The 23,888-nt window shown below is 29.4% G+C and overlaps 1 protein-coding gene across 1 annotated transcript in view; it reads right to left on the bottom strand.

Moving 5' to 3' along the window:
* LOC136983806 (carboxypeptidase D-like) overlaps positions 1–23,888 on the bottom strand; it is a 148,248-nt gene that overhangs the window by 75,377 nt on the left and 48,983 nt on the right. Inside the window, exons 7-10 of the mRNA XM_067280663.1 lie at positions 22,416–22,521; positions 19,072–19,214; positions 16,003–16,169; positions 12,546–12,807 (exon numbers count right to left, since the gene is read on the bottom strand). Coding sequence (XP_067136764.1) covers positions 12,546–12,807; positions 16,003–16,169; positions 19,072–19,214; positions 22,416–22,521 — 678 coding nt within the window. The remainder of the gene's footprint in view (positions 1–12,545; positions 12,808–16,002; positions 16,170–19,071; positions 19,215–22,415; positions 22,522–23,888) is intronic.

The raw sequence follows: 23,888 nt of genomic DNA on the forward strand, positions 1-23,888 counted from the left end.
AAAGCAAAAAAGAAACTGGTCTAAACTGCAAAAAGTGAAAGGTGATTGCAAATTTTGAGCAACTAATCATTTATAAATGAGAAAAAGATAGTCAGTTAAAAACAAAAACACCTCCCACATTGTTTTTAACCACTGTTGCATATTTTATACAAATATGAAAGATATGTTAAAAAGAAAATGATGTTGGATGAGAGAAATGTTTGAAAGGTATGATTGCAAGAATATCACACTAATTTTGACATCTACTTTGTTGTCATGATTTTGTAACTATCTTAAAAATCACTAGCAACACCTGACAACAAAAAGCCTAGATTAGTGGCAATATGGTGATATCACATTTTCTTTTTATTCCTTTTTCTAATTCATTAATACCTCAACTTTTCTCTCCAAAGTTAAAGAATTATCATATGATGAACACTTCAACATAATACAATACAGTAAAAATGCAACTAAACTACAGTACGCCACTATTCCAAACTATTGTACAGTAAGTATATAAATTCTTCAAACCTGTTAACCGGAGTTGATCTATTTTTAGAATTTCAAATGTTTTCGTTGCCCCTCCTGGGCTCTTCCTCAGGCTTTATCGAATAGGTCGTTACTCTACATAATGGCCTATTCGATAAAGCCTGAGGAAGAGCCCAGGAGGTGCAACTAAAACATTTGAAATTCTAAAAATAGATCAACTCCGGTTAACAGGTTTGAAGAATTTATATACTTATATTTTACCAGTGTGTAGAGAGATTGTATTGTACAGTAAAGAAACAGAACACTAAGCATACAATATGTACTGTACTACATTAAACAATTACAGATAATCACTAATACTGAAACCTAGCATGTGGCATGATGTAGTGAGAATTTCAAACACATTACATGTTTAACAACAGTAGGTCTCCTACTGCTTTTTATCCATTGTACTGTATATAGCTTATCAGTAAATACACCAACAACTGCTGTAAATGATCAGGCTAAATTTTGGATAAATGATTATAGATTAGAAATAAATTTGGCACTAGAGTTAGGCGTTAGGCACCATCTCTTATTAAAATTAATAATTATAATATTTAATTAATTAATTTAGGATTAAACTGGAAGAAAAGAATCAGTCCAAAGCGGGACTTGAACCTGCAACTCCCGCTTACCATGTGGACACGTTGCCAGTTATGCTCCAGGACCTTCGGTCCAATCTCCTCTTCCACCATATATAAGACTAAAATAAATAAATAAATTATTATAATTATTAATTTTAATACGAGATGGCACCTAACGCCTAACTCTAGTGCCAAATTTATTTCTAATCTATAATCATTTATCCAATCATTTAGCCCGATCATTTACAGCAGTTGTTGGTGTTTTTGCTTATGATATCAGGTTTCGTTTGATGTCTGTTTGCTTATCAGTAAACCACAGATTAGGAAATAAAAGGAGAAAGGATAACTGCAGGGCAGGCAAGAATTCCGAGAAGATAGATATTCTGTAAAACTCTACTAATTTTCAAAATATAAGCTACTCTCAATTCTAATTATCCAAAAATTAGAAAAAAAGTTTGAATTAAACAGGTAATTTTAACATTATATGTAATGGGATACTTGAGGAGAATTTGAAAAATTCAAATCATCTAAAAATTCAAATTAACCAAGTTTGATTGTATACAGATAGACACATAAATAAAATAATTCAATATAAGAATGTAAAAATACAACAATATAAAACTTTCTTAGATATTTATTGAATCTTTATTCTTTAATAAAATCTTGTTCTTATTTCTTAATGTTTGTAGTCTGTCTATCTATTACTAAAGACTTTGTCTTATTGCTGCAACCAATGCTCTCTGTCCACTGCAATCCTTTTTAATTCATAATAATTTCAGAACCCCAGAAGCATTAACCTCTTCCAGGGACTTTTTCTTTGGTCTTTCTTTCTTTCCAAGAATTTTGCTTTCAATGATAGTTTTCAGGAAGTTATTGTGCCTAATAATATAACCTAAAAACTTAATTTTCCTTTTCCCTGTTTCCTGTATTAATTTCCTCTGTTCTGTCACTTCTCTCAGAATTGTTTTATTTGTAAGCTGTTCACAGTCCAGCTTGCTTTGTTTACTCTCTTCCAAATTCAAATTTCTGCTGCCTCCAGATCAGTATATCTTGCTTTCCTAGTGTTGTGCATTCACTTCCATACAGCAAAATGCTCCAGAGAAATGTCTTAGTAAATGTTTTCTTTGCTTTCATACTTAGGCATTTTGACATTAGCAGATTTCGTTTGCTTTGGAAAGCTTATTTCATAAGTCCTATCCTTTTTTTATCTCCTTTATACATCTGTTATCTTCTGTTATTTCACTCCTAAATAGGTAAAATTTCTTACTTGTTCCACCTCCTTTCTGTCAATCTTGATGACAAATATATGTAATACGAAATAAAAATCTTTCCAACAAATGACTCCCATCTTTCTATGTAAATAACAGAATATAACTACAGTAGAGAGTCGTAAATCGGCACCCTGGTAATCGGAATCGCCGGTAATCAGCACGATTTTCAGTCGGACTGTGTCGTGCTGAATCGAACGTTTTTGATACTAAATTTACTTCTAAAGTATAATTTTCATGTTTTTATATTCTTCAATATATTTATTTTGTTTTGTACAAAATGCAGAAATAATTTTTAACGATACGATAGCCTCGATTATTATTATAAAAATTTTCGTTAGGCTTAAAATCGATGAAAATTCAACACAAAGCGACACGCAACGGAGAAAAATTCAACACAAAGCGACACGCAACGGAGAAAAGTTTGAACATCGAACAGGTTAATATATTTTTTCGTACATAGACCGTAATCGGAACAAATCCCTAATCTGAACAACCGCAGTCCCCAATTGATTCCGATTTTCGGTTCTCTACTGTAACTCATTAAACCTCATTAGCTGTTTTTTGTTATTTACTTATGAATCAGAAAACATTACCCAAATATTTCTAAACATGATACTGAAAATTGCTGATATAGAAAATAATCTCAATTATCTCTTCTGAGTAAGTAGATTTAATAAATAATAAACAGGAGAGAACAAAATATCACATAGGCATTAAATATGTATAAACTGCTATATTTGCTAGCGCTTTTGACGTGATATAAAACGTCGTCATCAGGCAGACAATTTCAAATAAACCTTTTTTCGAATAAAGATTTTGAATTAAAATTATTGGCATTAGTCCTTTAGAACAAAATTAAACTTAGAACAACCAAGCGTAAAGAATTTAAATTGACATGCGCTTGGTGAGAATGCGCATGCGCCATAATGTGTTGAATAGGCACCAAGAAGGAGCTAGAGACGACATTTTAATCTTTTATACAAATCAACCCACATAGCAGGCAACTCAAGCATGGGAGAGTTGCATGGATTTAGTAAAACATTAAGGAGGGCCTCCCAAACATACACCAGACTCTCCTCATCGCAACATCTGAGCATTGCCACAGTGGGGTGTGTTGGTGTTGTAACACCATTCTTACTAGCTCAGTGTCGCATCTGCCTGTCCTGATAGAATGTTGATGTTCGGAGATGTGACAAGACAACATTCTGTAGCTCCCTATTTCTGTTGCTCCTATTTCTGTTGCTCCTATGTAGCGGGTGTGTATACGAGATGTTGCATTTTCCAATGGGATAGAACAGATCTCTCTAGAATGGCAGCAACATCCCAGTCATTGCATAGCAACCTCCTGAGATTTGGTCGCGGAGAGACTGGCAGAAAAAGTGCATTGTCTAAAAATACGGCAAATGTGGACAGTGATGCAGCCACAGAACAGTAACGAGGGGCGAACAATCATGCATTTCTTTCAGATGTGTAAGATGGTGGCGGGAAAAAGAGATCTTTTAACCTTGTTCTAGATGTACTTATATTTGAAATTAGTGTAACCTGCCACATTTACAGCAGAGTGAATGGCAGTAAGTTCAATATTGATAGCGGTTTGTGTGGAAGACAACAGAAAGGCCCGTCTAATTAAAGGGGCTATAGCTGCACTGATGTAATGCTGTGGCAGGGATTAAATGGGGTATGTTGTTAAATTTATGGAACATGGAGTACAATATACTTCCTTGGGACTTGGAGATGTTTAGATCTAAAAACACGATTTTTTCCCCCTTTTCTTTTTTCCAGGTAAAGTTGATGGTTGAGTAAATGCCTACATATTTAATGCTTATGTGATATTTTGTTCTGTCCTGTCAACCTAACATTGGCGTGATATCCACCCTCAAATTGAATTAAATAATAAACTTATACTATCTTAAGATGTCTTTTTATTATACTGAATAAATGGTCTTGGTAAATTTTGTTCAGTATAAAAGACATTTTAGGATAAATTATACAAGTTTATTATTTATTAATTATTATTCTTTTTCTATTTTGTATTTATCTTTGAAAGCATAAAGTTATTATGTCTATATATTCTAATACTTAGAGCTATAATATTAAGTGTGAAATTATTTCATATATACTGAATGAACATAATTAAAGTGCTCCTATTCAACAGCCTAAGGAGATATTTAGCACTCAAAATACAACTAAATCTAGTACAGTGACATTTCAGAATATGTGGAAGACATTTCTGTATTAAAAAATTAGTATCAAAACTCACCACTTTGAGGAATCTTAATTTATGTGATTTTTTCTTGTGGGGACTGATCTCTAGATAGTGTTAAATAGAGATACTTTATGATTACCCAGTATTTAAATAAATGAGACCAAATACAAGAATAAAATTACATATTTACACACATTTATTTATGTAAAAAATGTATATATAAAATAAAATGTAAGTAAATAGACATTTATCAAAATCAGCAAATATGCATTTTAAAAGAGTTTTTGACTTGTAATAATGCATTATCAAAATTAAATTTCACTATAAATACACAACATTCACTAGTGAATGATAATCTCGCCATACGAAAGTTTACTAGTATAGATAATTCAATATTGTATAAATACAAACAGTATATCATTTTAAAAGCTCATAAATCATATTTACATTTTTGTGAGAGTTATAAATTTTAACAAAATTAAGTAATTCATCTAGTTTAATATTTTGATTTATCATAATTAACCATATAAAAATACCTGTTTTCAATACATAAATTATCATATAAGTCAGGCCTGGCCAACTTATAATGGAATGTAATCTATCTATTTCCTGAATCAAACATTATCAATAATTTGCTCATTCCTTTGTAAGTTTAATTAGATTGGTCATTCATATAAAATAAAATAATACTACAAAATTTAATTATATTTATTTAGTGAATTGTAGTGTTTCAGGTTATCTTGTTGACATAAACACCAAGACATTATAAATTAAATGGCAGTATTTATCTTTTGCCATAACAAAGAAGTATTTTATTTTCCATTCATTGTGAAAATGATAAATTTTGCTCTTCTTTGATGTATCCATTTTGCATGAAACTGAAATTGTTAAGAGCATAACAAAATAATTTCTAAAATAACAACATAGCTTAACTATGACAATCTATACCAGTGGTTTCCAAAGCGGATGACACTGCCTGAGAACACTAGAGCAATCCAGCAGCAGTAGTAGCCTCAGGTGCAATAATTGGAGCATTGAATACAAATAAGGGGCAGCAGAAGCATAAAAAGAAGATAAAAAAAACTTTGAAAACCCATTTGTACATGTTTCATCTATTGTATAACAGAGTTAAAGCCATAGTGATTACAATGGTGCTTCATACCCCAAATTTAACTCATTCTAGGAAGCTGTTCACACTCTGAATCATTTTAAGTCTAAATCAATTTTTCCCATTAAAAATAATGGAAAGTGAATTTATCTATTCCGACCCTAGATAATACTCATTTTGATAAACATAAAACTGCAAATACACAAAATTTAAGGTAAAAATAATACAAATAAATGTCCTAATAACAAATTAAAACATGAAAACAATAAATAAAATATATAAATTCTGTGTAATAAAATGAAAATTGTATTTACTGGTCACACACCATCGACTTCGGCATCTTAAATATGACTACCAGATTCGCCACACGTTTACCACTTTCATGCTTTGCAATAAATAAGGAACTTATCACATCTTATCCTTTTTCATCTCAGTCATCAATACTACAACAAACTTTGCTGCTTCCACATACTTTTCAAATGCCGTAGTTAAGAAGTTCAACAAAGTCTTTGTTTCTTTTAACAGCTGTCATTACTTAACATACACATGGGATTGAACTATGAGGAGGTGTCCGATATTAAAGGTACAAGCCAAAATTACTAACATTTATAATTAAAGAAAATATTTAATACATTTCATAAAAACTACATACTTTTGTTTATTTCTTGACATAATCTCTGTAAACATTGAGACATTTATCCCAGTGTGACACTAGTTTGAACATCCCTTCACAGTACTGTTGCTTGTAGTAGTCCAGAACAGTGTCTTCCAATTCCTCCTGATCCGCATAGCGTTTCCCTATCAAAAATTTCTTTAAAGGTCCGAATAAATAAAAATCAGAGGAGGGCTAAATCTGGACTATATGGAGGACATTGCAGAACCTCTCAATTCTGCTGTGCCCACCACAATTTGGTTTGATTTGACATGTAGAGTATAGTCCAGATTTAGCCCCCTCAGATTTTCATTTATTTGGACCTTTAAAGAAATTTTTGGTGGGGAAACGCTTTGTGGATCAGGAGGAATTGGAAAACACCTTCTGGACTACTACAAGCAACATGATAAGCAACAGAACCGTGAAGAGATGTTCAAACTAGTGTCATGCTGGGATAAATGTCTCAACATTTACAGCAATTATGTCAAGAAATAAACAAAAGTATAGTTTGTTGAATGTATTAAATATTTTCTTAACTATACCTTTTGGCTCATACCGTTAATATCAAACTCCTCTCATATAACAGTTGTGTCATTACATTATTACTTGAAGTGTACAGTCAATTATTTGTCACATTTTTTTATTGCAATATTAACAAAAACAGGAGAATGAAATTGTAAAAAACTGTTAACTATTAACATTCATTTCTGTTGTTCATCTATTGTTAATTGGTAAATAAGGCATGTGTTAGTAAGGAACAATTATTTAAATAAGGATATACTAAATTAAAATTATTAACTAATTTTTAATTGCATAATGATGTATTTTTTAAATTAAGTATTTCTTGATAAATTTAGTTTGATATTTCACAATTTAATATCAAATACATATATTTAATGCTGAGCAAAAAAACAAAATCCAGTTTATTAGTTTAATTAATATCGTTTGTTTACTTTTTGCTGTCTTATGCAAAAACCAATGTATACCTGGTATCAAAAGTGCTATTCCAAAATTTTGGTTCTAACAAGACAAATGAACTTTTTCAATTATATAATTTTTATGTTTTTACAGATATCAAGGCTGAACCTAATATATATACATACATACATACAATATAGTATTGAATATTTCAACTAGAGCTTTATTCAGTTGCCTATAAACAGTACATTGCCAATGTGCTTGATTTACCAAAAAATTTTATCAAATGAAACTATAAGAACATTTGACAAACGTTCATGCTGATAAAAAACTATAAGGATTTATCTTATTTTTAAGTACTTAAAAAAAATTTTTTGAAACAATCAACATAGGCAAATCTATTCAACAGCATCCAAAGAAGACGACAATGAACAAAAGTTCATGCGTCTTACATTTCATTACTAATTGCTAAATCAGGAAAACTGCATACTACTGATGAAGAACTAATTCTACCAACCATAAATGAGGTAATATACACTATGCTACACAAGCGAGCATCCGATATTGCCAAAAAACTTTGAGCAATAATACAGTGCAAAGAATTGATGAAATGACTCAAGATGTTGAAGACTCATTACTTAGGTAACATTAAAAACATCACCCTTCTCTATACAGTTTCATTTGTCAACTTTTCCAGGAAATCAACCTTACTTTTTTAACTTATATGTAATTCATAAAACAAGAAAAATTTGTCGTGCATTATTATTTGCTAAAAATTTGCAAACTGATTCTAAAGGAGAATCAATATTTCACAAACTGGAAGAGTTTTTAAAGAAAATAAAATCTCTTGAGTAATACCTTTCCAGTTGTTACTGATGGTGCTCTAACAATAGAAAGGTGCTCCACAGGTTTTCTTGCATATTTAAAAGGGTGGTGCTGAAAAGCAATACACTATGTCATTCATTTTCAATATTTAGTTCTTTTCAGGTAATTTTCACCATTTTCTAACAAATTCTTCAAAGAGTAGTAGAGTGTTTCTTTCAGAGGACACTCGGTTACTTCCAGAGGCTCTCCATCCATTGCAAGGGGATTGCAACTTCGTTTTCTTTTTTTATTAATGGGAGAATCACTTGCCATGATCTTCTGCTTCTGGAATTCCAAAGAAAAAGATCATGGTGAACAATTCTCCCATTAATAAAAAAAAAAACGAATTCTCAGTACTCTTGCAATGGACAGGGATCCTCAGCAAGAAATTGGGCATCCTCTGAAAGAAACACTTGACTACTCTTCGAAGAACATTTAGTTACCAAAAATCTGAGTGAACATCTACATAAATCATTACATTATGTCATTAAAAGTAATTAACAAAACCAGAAGCAATTCAATGAAACACACATTATTTGGACAACTTTGTATTGGAAATGATGAAAAATTCAATCACTTGCTTAACATGTTAACTGCCACCTGTAATATGATATTTTGCATTTTATCAGGATAACTGTAATATGATATTTTTCGTTTTTTCAGGCCACAATGAAAAAATTTGATATTTAATATTTTATTATGATATAAATAGAAGGGTCATTATGTAACAGTCAGTAGAGTGAAGATAAAAAGTACAGTCAAACCTGTTTTTATGTGGTCTTTTTTTGTGCAATTTTTTATTTGTGCGATTTTTTAATGCGATTTTTTTTTGTGCGGTATAGTTGGCGACTAGTCTCGTGCGATTCGTCATGTCTCACGTTGACTTATTATAGCTAAATAAACTTATTATAGCATAAATGAACTTATTATAGTAATATTATTGCATGAATATGCAAAAAATGAAATAATTTATTTTTTAAGTCAACAAAACACCACCTGGACAAAAATATGTAAAACAGACGATAGACGAGACGATGCAGTCAAGTGCTGACATCTGTTGTCAATAAATTCTATTTCGTACGGTTTTGAGTTATTTTCTATGTGAGACTTTTTTTATGCGGTCCCTATTGTCCGCATAAAAAAATATTTTTTTAATTGTGTCGCGAAAACTATTTTTTATAGCCAGTCGTGAAGTTTTGTGCGATTTTTTTTATGCGTTTTTTTATGCGGTCCCTATCCACCGCATAAAAACAGGTTTGACTGTATATATCAACGATGACTGGCCATGAGAATATAAGACCACAAAATATGTAATATTTAATATTAATTACTTTATATGTAACAAGAGAGAATAATTAAACTAGTTTTTGATATTTTTTCCTTGTTTTAACTATTCACTATTAAAAAAAACACTATCAGATGAAGTGGTTCAACCACCGTCCGTCGAACCCCTTCATGAGCATCATGGGGTGGTTTGACAGTTGGCAGTCAGAAACCAACTTCATCGATGACCGTGAGAGGCCACCACTAGGACGTAAAACAATGTCCTACGAAGCCAGGATAATTTAACCTTGAGTGAAACTATATTGGTTATACGACAACAGGTCGTCGGATGGCTCTGTACGACCCTAATTAGTACATCGGCCTATGCGTTGGATGGCAGTTAACGTGTTAATACAAAAGTTCATTAGCTATGAAAAGTTATCTGTTTGGATTGGTTTTTACAAACTCTTTGACTCAGAGCTAGAGTTCCTAGAAAACAATGATGATGCATTATAAGCCAAGTTGATTGATTCCAAAAATGACATAGCTTATTTGACAGACTTGTTTAACAAATTCAATGAAACAAATCTACAGCTCCAAGACAATGAGCTGAATTTAGTCAAAACAAAAACTTATTTACAATGAAATTTAGGACAATTTGAAAACTGGTTGAATTCAACCAGTTTTCAAATTTATCAACAGTGGAAAAACAATGAATCTGTATTAAATGATAAAAAATTTGCCACAGCGTTAACAAAATAAGCACTTAATAATAAGGTACAAGTTTCCTGGAAAAATCCTATTATAAGAAGAAGCTGGACAGATAAACTTACGATTATGGATACTTAAGGATATATGCAATATAAGCATAAACTTAAGGATTATAGAATGGAAATTATGTTTAGGATTATTAAAATATATTTTTTTCATGCACAAGTAATGTAATTAATGCAAATTACTCCACAAATTTAGACTGTAGATGATTGATGTTTTAAACTTTCAAAATTACAACTCTTTTGTGCAAAAAGTGATATCTTCACCTTTTCTATGTAAATCTCGATAAGATGAGGGGAAGTTATTCAAGGTCAAAAAGGGGGTAGCAAGCAGCTTACATCTTTGTGTTATACTGTTATTTCGGATACTATTTTCATTGTTCAATTTTTGGGTGTGCTATTTAATTTAATTAATTTATTTATTATTTATGTTATAGGACTTTATAAATTTTTAAATTTATTTAATTCAATGTTCAAATGTAATATTATTCTGTAAATGTATTCGTTCCATTGCAATTTGAAAAAAAAAAGTTTCTGCTGAAGATGTTCTTATAAAAGAACAAAAACATTTCTGATTAAAAACAATTTGTTTGATTCCTAAAAATAGCATTTATTTTTTGAGAAATCTTGTTGCATCATCAAACTCATCCCTCAGATTAAGAACCAACATCTGGTCCAAAGGATTCAATTTTCTGGATTGGGGATGGACTCACACTAATAGGGGTTAATCACAACCATGCTTTCTTCTTTTATAATTGGTTGAATTGTTCATTTTGCAGCTTCCTTAGCAGCATAAATAAATGATAGAGTTCTATGCTATTTATCTATTTAGGAGAAAAACATAATGAAGACTTGTTTACTTATTGTCAACACGTGGATGCTTTCATTCTGACTTCAATCAATGATTTAAATGTATTCTTAAAACAAACAAACCCGAAAGGGCCCAAAGTACAAACACAGAAGAATCTCCAAAATTACAAGAAAACTGATAGAAGTAATGACAAATGAGGAATTGAAATTTAAATCCAAATATGGCTACCAAAGTTCTGGCTGCAAAAGCAGACACTTATACTTTATCCTGGATTATGGGCTATAGTATCTTCATCATATTTAGTGGAATTTGGGTAAAGTGTGGTCACAAATCTGTTAACTAAAAATTAAGCTGACTGCAAATAGTTAATTACAGTGGTTTAAGAATGGTACTGACAAGAATAGAGCTGAAAATTAATAAATTTATAGCAACATACCAGGTTCATCCTTCTCATTAGGATTATGGATTATTTGAATGTTATTCATAAATTTTATTTTAATATTATCTTTCATTACCTTAACTTTGTGTGTGTAATATAAATGTTACTATGGTTGATTTTAATAAATAATTTTATAATTTCAAGCTTCAAGATATCTTATTTACATCATCATCTTTCTTTACTACATTATAGGATGTAGGGAAAAATATAGATACATAAAAGAATGCAAATTTATCACTGAATCTTACTGAAGATTTCCAGAGAGGCCTGAGCAATTTTTTTTCTGAAAAGGAGGTAGGCTGAATAAGTTTGGGAACCTCTGATCTAAACTAAGAGCATATTCTTCTACTTTGCATTTCTTGTTCACTATCAGCATATGCCTTTTCCATTGTGCTGTAATCAGAAATCTAAGGGCAATCGCATATCTCAGATCACAGTGCTACTAATCAGTAGTAGTAGTTAAAATAACTTTTTCTGTGGAAAATATGAAATTAATATTCTCATGGAAATTACAAATGTTTTTCACATTTTAATGGGCCTTGTTAGTTAACCAGTCAACTACAATCAATTTATTGGCCAGGCCTGCAATAAGTCACATTTCTATTATATATTATTAATAAAGTAAAGATATTTTCAATCAAAATAAAAAAATCTCATTCCAGAAAATCTGTTTATTGCATTAGAAATAAAAATGACTAGTAACGATGATAAAAAAAATTAGTGAAGTTTTTTAATGAAGACAAATCTCAAAAAAAATAATTTTATCATGCCATCTAATTTCAAATTCTTTTTCAATTATTAGTTAAGATCATATGATAAAATAATTAAATTAAAATAAATCTAAATAGTATTTTCATTCTCAAAATAATGTATGTAAAGTTTTACTGATTTATATAATAATTTTTTAAAATTAATGTTTAAAAGTATAACTGTAAAAATTGCTAAAACATAATAACATGTACATTTCTAATAGTATGGTTATCAAAAAGTAAAAAATTTTTACACATGCACTAACATTCAAGTGCACACACACACACACACACACACACACACACACAGAAAATCAAGTATTCTTGATTCAAAAACTTTTTTACAATTACATTACAATTTAGAAAACATGATTGCAAACAAAATATTAAAACACACCTGAGAGGAAAATACAAGGCAGTGTACAATTATATTATTAGATCCATTATTAATTACACTTCTCACAATATCTTCATTATCCATTGCAATTGTTCTCATAATAGAATGCAATTCATCATTGTCTAGATATTTTTCTTGTATATTTTCTGTTATTCCAAAGTCATTACTTTTTGACCAAGAAGAAATATTGGTTTCAATTGTAAAATTCACTTGGATTCCCTTATTTTTAATAATGGTAACTTTTTTCTCCCAAGAAGAAAATCTGAAAACAAATTTTTTATGAAGAATTACAAAATAATTCCATATATTTATAAAATTAACTAACAAAAATTCTCTCATCTGAAACTAAACCAAAATTCATTTTTATATAAAAAAAATGTATATATAACATTTAAAATTGACAATAAATTCAACTTTAACACTTTTACTGTCTGTCCTATTATGAAATACAAAAAAATCATACTTCTCATTTCTTCATAACATATTAATAGTCTCTGCATACATTAAGTAACTCCATCATATTTATTAGATTCAATATGAAACTCAAATATTACTCAAAACATACAGACTTCTTGAGTACGGTTTAGTTTTGTGTTGAATTTAATTTATTTTACCATCATAATTATTGTTACCGTTAATTCATATTTGTTTTTAGTTTGTTTTAACCTTTAATATAATTTAATTAAAGACTAAAACAAGCTGGATTTTTCTTATAGTTTGGAATATTAGGCAAGGCAATATTGTAAATTTTTTCTTTATAATAGTAATGAAAGTATCAGAAATATTTTGCTTCAAGTTATTCCCTTAAAAAATATTTTTAAAAATCTAATTCAAGTATGTTAATATTACTGTTAATTTTTTTAAATAAAGATTTAGAATAAATCATAAAAAATATAGTTCTTTTCAAATTTTTGGTAAAGTTTTTTCATAAGAAATATTTTAAAAACTAATCTTAAAACATTTACAAAAATTGACTTCTCATTTAATGCTGATTTTTAGAGGTTAATCATCTAAGTTACACTATACAGCAGTCAAAGGTATCGGAATGAAAGCTATTGTTTTTATTGTGATACTTTTAAAAAATTATCTCCAAACGCATTTCACCTAGAGTACTTAGTCTAGGCCTTTTCAGTGGGAGTGCAGGATGGTGTTACAGGAAAACAATAAGGTATAGCACAAAGCCAATCATTCTGATCACTCACATTATCCATATAACAATTGAATTGCATAAAGATGTATTTATGTTCAATATAATCCTATCCCAACATGCATTAATTATATCCCAACTATATAACTATCCCATTATTATTATTTAAATTAACATTATTATTATACCTAATTATTGTGTAATGTTTTTTGATTATTCACTTTATAATGTTATTTTCTTTATATAGTATTTTAATATTATTTTTATCTATTACACATATATTTCCCTCACAGTGCTGATACCATGGTGAATTTTTGTCTTTAAGCTATATCTCTGCCAATCTTTTTTCTAATGGATACTTTGTCTCTCCAATATAATAGCACTTTGGTTGATCATATCTTGTACCGATAATGTGATCAACCAAATACTACTGATGTTTTAAGTTTTTCCATTTTTTCCTGATCTTCATTCTATCATTAGTTTCAATAACCTATTTATTTGACAAGGTGCAAGCATAATTAATGAATTATTAAATATTCTTTAATATTTTTCAAAAATTCATTTGATATATGGAAAAGAAACATATTGTTTTATTTCTAACTTGTTTTTAATTTTATATCTATTGTGAGAATCCATGGGGAATAGTCTATTATTTCTTTCACCTAATACAGTTGAAATGGTTGGGCCCACTCATGTTGTTGGCAGATGGCTATATATTTTATTTGTCTTAGGGATTATAATATCCTTTTGAAATCAGCCTCATGACACCAGTTAGGGTTCAAATTCGTTTGCACCCTAACTCGTTAATAATCTATCTATAGATATACATTCGAATGGGGAGAGATCATAGATCTGCTGATAGGATGATCAACATTAAAATAAATCCAAATCAAAACCAGGTTAACAAATAACAAAAAGTTTAATGAGTAAAATATAGTGTAGGTTAAATACAAAAGAGATTAAAGTATATCTATGTCTAATAAACTCTAGCATACCGAGAGAGAGAAAGAGTTTACAATAAGTGCATAATATCACTCTGTTATGTTGATTCTTTGTTCTTTTGATGTATTCAGGAGTCTTGGGAGAACATACAATTATTAGCAGGTGCACATAAGATAAAACTAATGAGAGATGGGAGAGACTGGAGATGAGGAGAACTGATGAGGGCAGACTAGACAAAGGGAACTTCAAGGAGAATCTCAAAAACGGGATGTTTACCCATTTTATTGCCGAATCTCCTCCAATTGGGTGTTAAATTGTTACACATGTGATGAGATCTGAGGGGTGAAATGTACTGCCAGATGTATCATCAATATGTGGGATAACAGATCTCACCGTAGAAAGTTGACAAACAGAAAGGAAGTTCTACTTTCCTCTTTCTATTCATTTCAAAAGTAACAAAATTTTATGTTTTGTGTGTCTAATTAAATTTCTTAATTCATTAAATTAAAGTAAGTTCTAAATTTCAGATAGAGACGAAAAATTTCATGATTTTCCAGTCTCCTTAAATAAGAACAAACTTTAGACAGAGCATCTATGTTTTTATCCCTTTGATTATGTTCCCGCCTTATTTTGTTTGATGTATCAACTTAGGTGGTATGATCCCCTTACTGCCAACAACTTCAGGAGATTCAATCCAATAGTTAGAATAGGATAAAAATTACAAAAAGTTTTGTTTTATGTCTCCAGATCCTCATACTATTATTCATATATTTATCATACTACTTTCTTATCAGCATTACTAGATATCCATTGGTAAACACTTCTTGTATAGATGTTCAATTTCCTGTTTTATATCTTCATTATATATTGTTCTTATGAGTATCTTTCTTAGTTCCATTTTAAATACATTTTCTTTGGTAGTTATAGGGCAATAAGACTTAAAGTGTATTGCTTATTTTCCATTACAAACTTTTTCAAACTTATGAATTTGAAAACATTCATCTAGTCTTTTTACTGTAATGTCTAGATAATTAATATCTTTGTTGTCTTCACACTCATTTGGATAATGCAAGTGATCAGAATGATTGGTTTTGTGCTACACTTTGTTGTTTTCCTGTCACACCACCCTGTACTCCCACTGAAGTAATCTAGGCAAAATGTTATTTGCAGGTATTTTTTTAAAAGTATCAGAATAAAATCTATTTCATTTGTCTACTGTGTAGTGTAACTTAAAAGCTTAACCTCTAAAAATAAGCATTAAATGAGAACTTAATTCTTGTAAATGTTTTAAAAATATTTTATAAATTAGCCAGTCCCATTAATCAACTTTATATAGTTCTTTTCAAATCAAATTTAAATATAACTTACCCAAAATGTTTAGCTTTCAAAGTATATGTTCCGGGTGCTAAGAGGCGCCAATAATCACCATCCTGAGCAGTAATCACATCATGATTTATACCTTCAACTTGAATTGTTGCATTTGACAATGGAGTCCCATATTCATTAAAAACAAATCCATGAACACCTGTATGAACCTAAAAACAAATAGTCCAAAATTAATATTATAATATTGCATAGCATTTTATTTCAGACTATTTAACAAAATCTAAATCATGAAAAAATTCAAATATTACAAAAGATACAAAAACCTATTTTCAGATACCACACATATATAAGAGTTTGAACAGAACATTTCTGTGTGGTTGTCATAGTATCAACTTGAAAATGGAAAAAGGCTACTCTGCAGAAATTTTTTCTCACATAATTTTCTCTAAACTCCTCACAACTACTCTTTACACTCTCAGTTTGAGAGCAGGTGTTAATGAACTGGTCTAAAAATAAAAAAGAAGGGCGAAAAATTATAAATACAGTAGAAACTACAATTTCTCACATCTAGGACTGAAGGAATGATGAATTACAGAAATTGACAAATTATAGAAAATTCTAGGAACAATAGTTAAAACACATTTTGAAATACTTCTGTAGTTTTAATTAACATAATACATAATAAGTTTAATTAACAGAAAACTTATAATATATTTTTTACAAAAAACTTTTGGAAAAGATTTTATCAAAGCTAAGAATATAACTTAAAAAAAAGAAAATGCCTTACATACTTTTAATCTTGCCAGAATGTTAAAAAAAATTTGTTCTTTTGTCTTTGTGTGTGTGTGTACATATTACATTTTAAAAAACTGCATAATTCTCTAACTTTTTTTTTTGCTTGAACAACACCTTAAAAACTTTTTTTATGAAAACTGATTTATTTAAACAAACATTTTCAACATCTTTTCATAAGTCTGCATCAGGTTTAACAAGAAGATTCAAACTTCTTTAAGTTCTAACTGATATTCTAATATTTATTTAAACTTAGCTTTCTAAATTCTTAGGTTTCCCAGTTCAAATCTTTTTGTTAAACCTGACACATTCTTATGAAAAGAAGTCAAAAACATTCATTTAAATAAATCAAAGCCTTGCTGAAAAAAGTATTTAAGGTGTTGTTCAGCTTACAGTGTTTCTTTTACGAATTATCTTTTTGTGTCCCTTCGTGACTGCTAAGTCGTGCACATGCCACATTGCAACTGAGTTTGGAATTTCTGTTTCATTTTGCTGTTCATACCATTTAATGCATTTCAATAACATTTCTTAAACTTCTTTGCAACTAAAATGTTGAAAATTGGATATGTCGTCTTCATCAACATCATCTTTATTTACTTCTTCATCGTTTATGTTCTTTCTTTTATGTTCTTGTTCATTACTCATTCTATTATTTCACTGTTGTTCAAAATTTTATATCCTAAATCTGAACTATCCTAATTTAGCCAGTCATTTACATATTTGAAAAGTGTTGTTACACATTTGAGAAACATCATCCAGCAATTGTTTGTTTTCATTGTTGTTATTTCCATAAAGTGCATCTGATAACCAAATTTTGTTCCAACTTTGAGACAATGTTTCATTGGAACATTATTCCATGCTTCAGTGATGTTGAAAATTACATGTTTAATAGTGTATTGTTTCCAAAATTTGTCCAAATTCATACACATATCACAAGAAATAAAATGTTGAACAAATATTTTCCGGTAGCAATGCTTCAAATTTTCAATCACTCCCTGATCCATCAGATGAATCAGAGAGGTTGTGTTGGGAGGAAAAAAGATGCATTTTATATCTTTATCAACTTCAATGGATGAGCTGGGACATTGTCCATAATTAAAAGCACTTTTTCTGATAAATTTTTAGATTTAAGATATGATTTCATATAAACTACTAACGGATTACAAAACTAGGTTGTAAAAATTTTTTGATCCATCCATGCATTTTTTGGGCATAATAATCAACAGGCAATAATTTTCAATTAAAATTTTTTAACACTCTTGATTTCTTAGCTTTCCCAATCACTGTTAATGAAAGTTTAGAATTACCATCTAAAGATTGTCTAAAAATGTCTATAAATAACTCCCTTTCAAAGTGATAAATTATAGAATGATGAATTATCTAATCACGATTATGACAAATTATCAAATGATGAATTATCGAGTTTCTACTGTAATTGTAATTTAAATCATATCATTCATTAATTTTCAATTTTCATTTTAAAAATTTTGATCGTGTTTTATGTTTTGATTGTGTGATTTGTGTTTTAAGTTAATTTTAGATTAATTCTTCCCTGCTTGTATTTTATAAAATTTAAAAATTTATAAATTTGTCCCTTTATAAATTTAAAAAATTTATAAAGGGACAAATTTAGTAAATTTATATTTTTATAACAAATTACAAGATTTATTAAATGAATAATAAGTTTTAAAGAAATACTTTTTTTCACATAAATGCATAAAAGTAAAAAATAAATTTTTTTCAGCTCTCACAGTATTCTTGGTATTATGCAATCAAAAATAAAAGCAAGAAGCACTCTTGTTTAGATATATTCTTTGTTACATTTTCTATCAATTTTCACTAATCAAAACCTTGACAATCCAGTAAATAATTTCATGTAAATTCTACAAATATTTTCAATCTTACACAAGATCAGCTTCAGGTCAAGAACATTCTAAATTGTTCAAAATTAAACAATCCTGGCAAACTGACCACATCAGGGCTCTAGAAGCTTTAGAAATCTGCAAAGCAACTTCACAGGCAGTTGCATTCATTTTAAGGATGGAAAAAGCTTGACAATGTTTTTACGAAAAAACTAAGCAATACCAATATAAATAATTTATTATTATTTTTGTGATATTATTTATATATAATTACTTCTTATATTTAAAACTAAAATATAATTTTATACATCTTAATAGGTTTATTATCTTTAAAAAGTACTAAAAATCTTCATAATTGAATTGTTTTTCCTGCTTACAACATTTCTTGAGTACTTGAATATTAATAAAATTTAATATTATTTTACTTAAAAATATATATTTAACTTAAAACTGTTACCTGTTCCATAAAAGCTAACAAAGCTGGTTTATTTTGTCTCCAAAATTCAGGTAAATCAGACGATAAAGGATATTTAAAACATCCTAGTTCAATAGTTAATTCAAAACAGTTACTATTTAAATAATTCCAATCTTGCATGCCACCTGTAATAAAATATACATTAAGTATAAAATAATTAAAATTAATACAAAGTTTCTGTTTATTATTATTCAGTGGCATTATCTACTGTGTTTTTGTGGATTGTCTGACATGTCAGTCTATCTGGAGAGATTCACAAAATCAGATATTTCTGTATGCTAAAAAACTGGCATGCTAGTTTATCCTGGGAACACCTGTATGGCAGTTTACATAAGGTTATACATCCTCTCCAGAGAAAGTGTGAAAAAAAATAAATGAGCTATGTTGCATGGCATTTCATAGACATCAGTTTTTATTCTAAAATTGTGAAACTCTCAGCATTACATCAAAGACTACAATTATATGTTTAATTTCTGCATCTGTCTTCTTTCTAATGATGTAAAATACTTACGGAATGCCAAAAGTTGTTATTTTTCCTGTTTATTTTATTGTAATTTGATCCAAAAATGCTAAAAATAAATATATACATATACAGTAGAGTATATTTCATAAACTCACTATAAATTATCTCAACTTAGATCTATTAACATCCACTTTGTATGAAATTTGAGAAAAAGGTGTTATGTTTCAAAGTCAGGGTAGATTGTCAGCGCAGCTCACACTAACTACTAACATCATTAAGCTACTAATTGTCTTATTGCCCTGTAAATGAAAACTCTCTTCATTACAAAGTTATTATTTTATTGGGCTGCATTTGAAAAAATTATAGATCTATAAATTCCCCATCATTCCTTAATCTCAAGAATGGAATTAGATAGATGACCAGATATGAAAAGATTAAGAGATCCCAATTAACAATATAAGAACTTCTGGTCCAAACCAAAAGTGACATTATTTCAATTCAAAAATTTCCCCTGAAAGGTGTTAGATAGATGACCAGCATGACTCTATTGATAACAGAAAAGTATGATGTATGTACAGGGGCAAGACACTACTAATTTGAGGTGAAGAGCATATAAATACAGATTTTAAATTAAAAAATTATTAAAAATACAATTAAAAATTGTATTTTTAATAATTGTGCTGGCATTGTGACAATGTCACAATAAATAATTGCTTGTTGTACCCTGTAAGAATGTTTTCTTTAACATTTATTTAACAAATAGTTTCGTTAGATCTGTTAATTTTATTTTTTAGACATAGTTTAACTGGCATGTTGGTTTCTCCTGGTTACATACAGCGTGATGGTCAATCTGTGAAAATACAGTATAACAAACAATCCAAAAATTTTGGAATTCAATAAGTATTATAGAAGTAACTATTTAAATATCAAATAAACAGATAAATTTTTTAATCAGGTTATACGGCTAAATAATTACTAAGCAATGTGGCAGAATGCTGGCTGCCAGAGCTGTCATCTCGTGTTAAATATAATAATAAATTAAGTAATTAGTCATTTTAATTTTAATTTTAGAATAGTCTGGAAGAAAAGATTGCCCAGAGTGGGACTCAAACCCACAACTGTTGATTACTGTGCTACTAATTGTTAAACAAATGTTTGTAAGACAAATGCTGATAATATTCTGAACAAAACAATATAAATTATTTGTGAATTTTGACAATGGATTAATTTTCCATGAATTCTTCAGACAAAAGTATAAAAATGAAATGCATTCTTGATTACATACAACTTTATTTCTAAAATATTTATCAAAAAATCTTGGTAATTGAAATTGGTACTCTCTAAAATGTATTCTAATGTTTAAATGTATGAATCTTGGAGTTTTGAAGAACATATTTAAAAATAATTATGAGATATTTATTATTCAGCTTAGAGATTTTAAATATTTGAAAAAATACAAGACTAATTATTCACTTGGTTTGCTTATGCAATGCATATGATGGCATAACACATATATACTATGCTGTTTACATATACTTTTATGTAATTTTATATAAAACAAAACACAATAAAACTTGCCTATACATTCCATGTTTTCATCTTAACTTTTCATATAGATTGTTTTTGTTGTGTTGTTTTTAAAATAGCACAACAATAAAACCAGGGTAAACCAGAAGTCAGAAAACATTTTAAAAATTTTTATTTCAGCAAATTTTGGATGTATACCAATAGAATTAGCATTGAAATGCACAGAATTATGAGGGATTTCTCTAAAAGAATGTCAAAATTTTTTCTAATTATGTCCACCAGGTAGCACTTTCCCACAAATGACATTACATAGGTGTCTGCTGTAAAGGAACTGCAAGCACAATGGCTAAGCAGTTTAATGAACCTTTGGGAAAGAAAAACAAAAGCTAAGTCGTCATGTTATCATCTAAATATATAAAATTACTTGTCCTGACTGACTGGACGATTGATTCATCATCCCCAGAACAAACCATTCAACCTAAAGAGGTGAAATTTGGTACACAGTTAGGGTATGTCATGGAAAAACACACTAAGAATGGATTTTTCGAAATTCTCCCTGTGGGGGAGAGGGAAAGGATTAAGAGTTAAGCTGAAGAACAGCTTCTATTTAATGTTGAATCTGTAACTGTAGTTTTGCAATCTTTCTATCTGCTGAAGGGTATGTGACATATAAAGAACCAATGACTGTTGCAGGACTAAACATAATTAAGGAATTTTGGTTAATGTAACCCTTGGTGCCAAGATGGCGGCTCGTCTCTGATTCCAGCAAGGAAACAGTGGGACGCACATTCTAGCCTAACCTAACCTATTCTAATAATTTGGTTGCTAATAATTATGGTAATTTATTAGAATAGGTTAGGTTAGGTTAGGTTAGGTTAGAACGTGTGTCCCACTGTTTCCTTGCTGGAATCAGAGACGAGCCACCATCTTGACACCAAGGGTTACATTAACCGAAATTTTTAGTACTTGATTGCTTGCTGTTCTCACAATTAGTTGTATGTCCTTCAGAATTAGCATAAAGTTGATATTTGGAACAAATCACACAGGAATACTTCTTTTTGATGAAAAAGTAAGTTTATTTTCTATAATTTAGAACAGATATGTATTTTGGACTATGCCCCAGATGAGGATTGAAGAAAGGCATAGAGTCCAAAATGAATATTATTAAAACATTATATGTATTGTATGAAATCATTGACAACAACAAAAAAGTAGTAGAGGAGGATCCTGGAGTAATAAAAAACACCACTATTCTATGGACATTAATTTTACGATTAATTTTCTAAAGACTAAAAAATTAATTTTTTTCATATCTTTTAACAAATAAATATCATACCTGGAACACTATACCACGCAGCTCCATTTGTAATTCCATTTTCAAACCTTTCTCCCAATAATCCATATTGACTACAAGATTTTCCAAGATGCATTGTAAGATGATTCTAAAATTATATTATTACACAAAAGATATTTTTAATTTTTTCAGAAAGATATTATTTTATATTATTTAGAATTTACAAATTGTTGCAATATTTTAATCATTTTAAATAAACTTAAAATATTGGATTTTTATTCTGAAAGAATTCTGAGGTTAAATTTACTTTAATAAATTGAAATTAAATGGGATAAATTAAGACCAAAAACACTTTAAAAATCTTATTTGATTCATTTAATATTAATAAACAGAAAAATATGCTTTTTATGGAGTAAATTATAAAAGAAAAAACTTCATATTGTAGTATTTGTAATATGTATTGTATTTCAAATGTAAAATATTATTGGTGAGTCCACCAGGTGGCGATTGGTGCTGAGGCATCACTGGAACAGTACCTGAGCACTCACTTTGGATGTAGCTATTTTGTAATAAACATAATATCAGGAGTGCAGTTCTGTTAATATTTGAAACAAAAGAACGAGTACAAAACTTAACAATATGAAATCAAGTCATTAATGAATGAATATAAAAAATAGAACAGTTATATCTGTAGCAATGTTCACAAATACACACATATAAGCATACTACTGTAATCAAAAAGTATTGAGAATGGTTCATTTAAAACTGCATGCATGCAAGAGGATGTTGTTGTTGTTTTTCATCATTTGGTATGATTTTCATTGACAACATCATACTTGTTTTCTGTGTAAAGAATTTTTGTGCCATCAATTTTTCAAAATGTTGTGTGTGATTGAGCAAAGAATGTGCATTAAATTTTGTTTTTGCAATGAATTACTACTAGAAAAATGTTGAAAATGTTGCAAAAGCCTTTGGTGACAATAGTCTATCAAAAACAAGAGTTTTTGAGTAATACAAGATGTTCAAGGAAGGCAGAGAATGCATTAAAGATGAATCATGCTCTGGTAGACCATCCACTTCAACTGATGAACAACACTTTGCTCAAGTCAGAGATCTGATGCTCAATGATTGTTGTTTAACAATTAGGGACATTATTGAACATCTATTGTATCATTTGGATTCATGTTCATCACCCATAATTTGTCAAGCAATTTTAAAAGATCATTTGGGTTTGCAGTCCATCGCTTCCTGAGTTGTCCCAAAAATGTTGAATTTTTTCCAAAAACAATGTATTCAAATGGCCAAGGAAATGCTTTCTTGAGGCAAATCATTCTTAAAATGCATCATTATAGGTGATGAAACATGAATCTATGCTTTTGACACTGAAACAACTCAACAATCAAGTGAATGGCACTCAAAAGATGAAGCAAATCAAGACTGAAAAGACCATCTCAAAGTCAGACAAAAATCAAGGTTGTGTTGACTATTTTCTTCAATTGTTACAATGTTGTGCAT

This window comes from Centruroides vittatus, unplaced genomic scaffold, assembly GCF_030686945.1.
Source record: "Centruroides vittatus isolate TY-2023 unplaced genomic scaffold, ASM3068694v2 contig_89, whole genome shotgun sequence".
NCBI classification, from domain to species: domain Eukaryota; kingdom Metazoa; phylum Arthropoda; class Arachnida; order Scorpiones; family Buthidae; genus Centruroides; species Centruroides vittatus.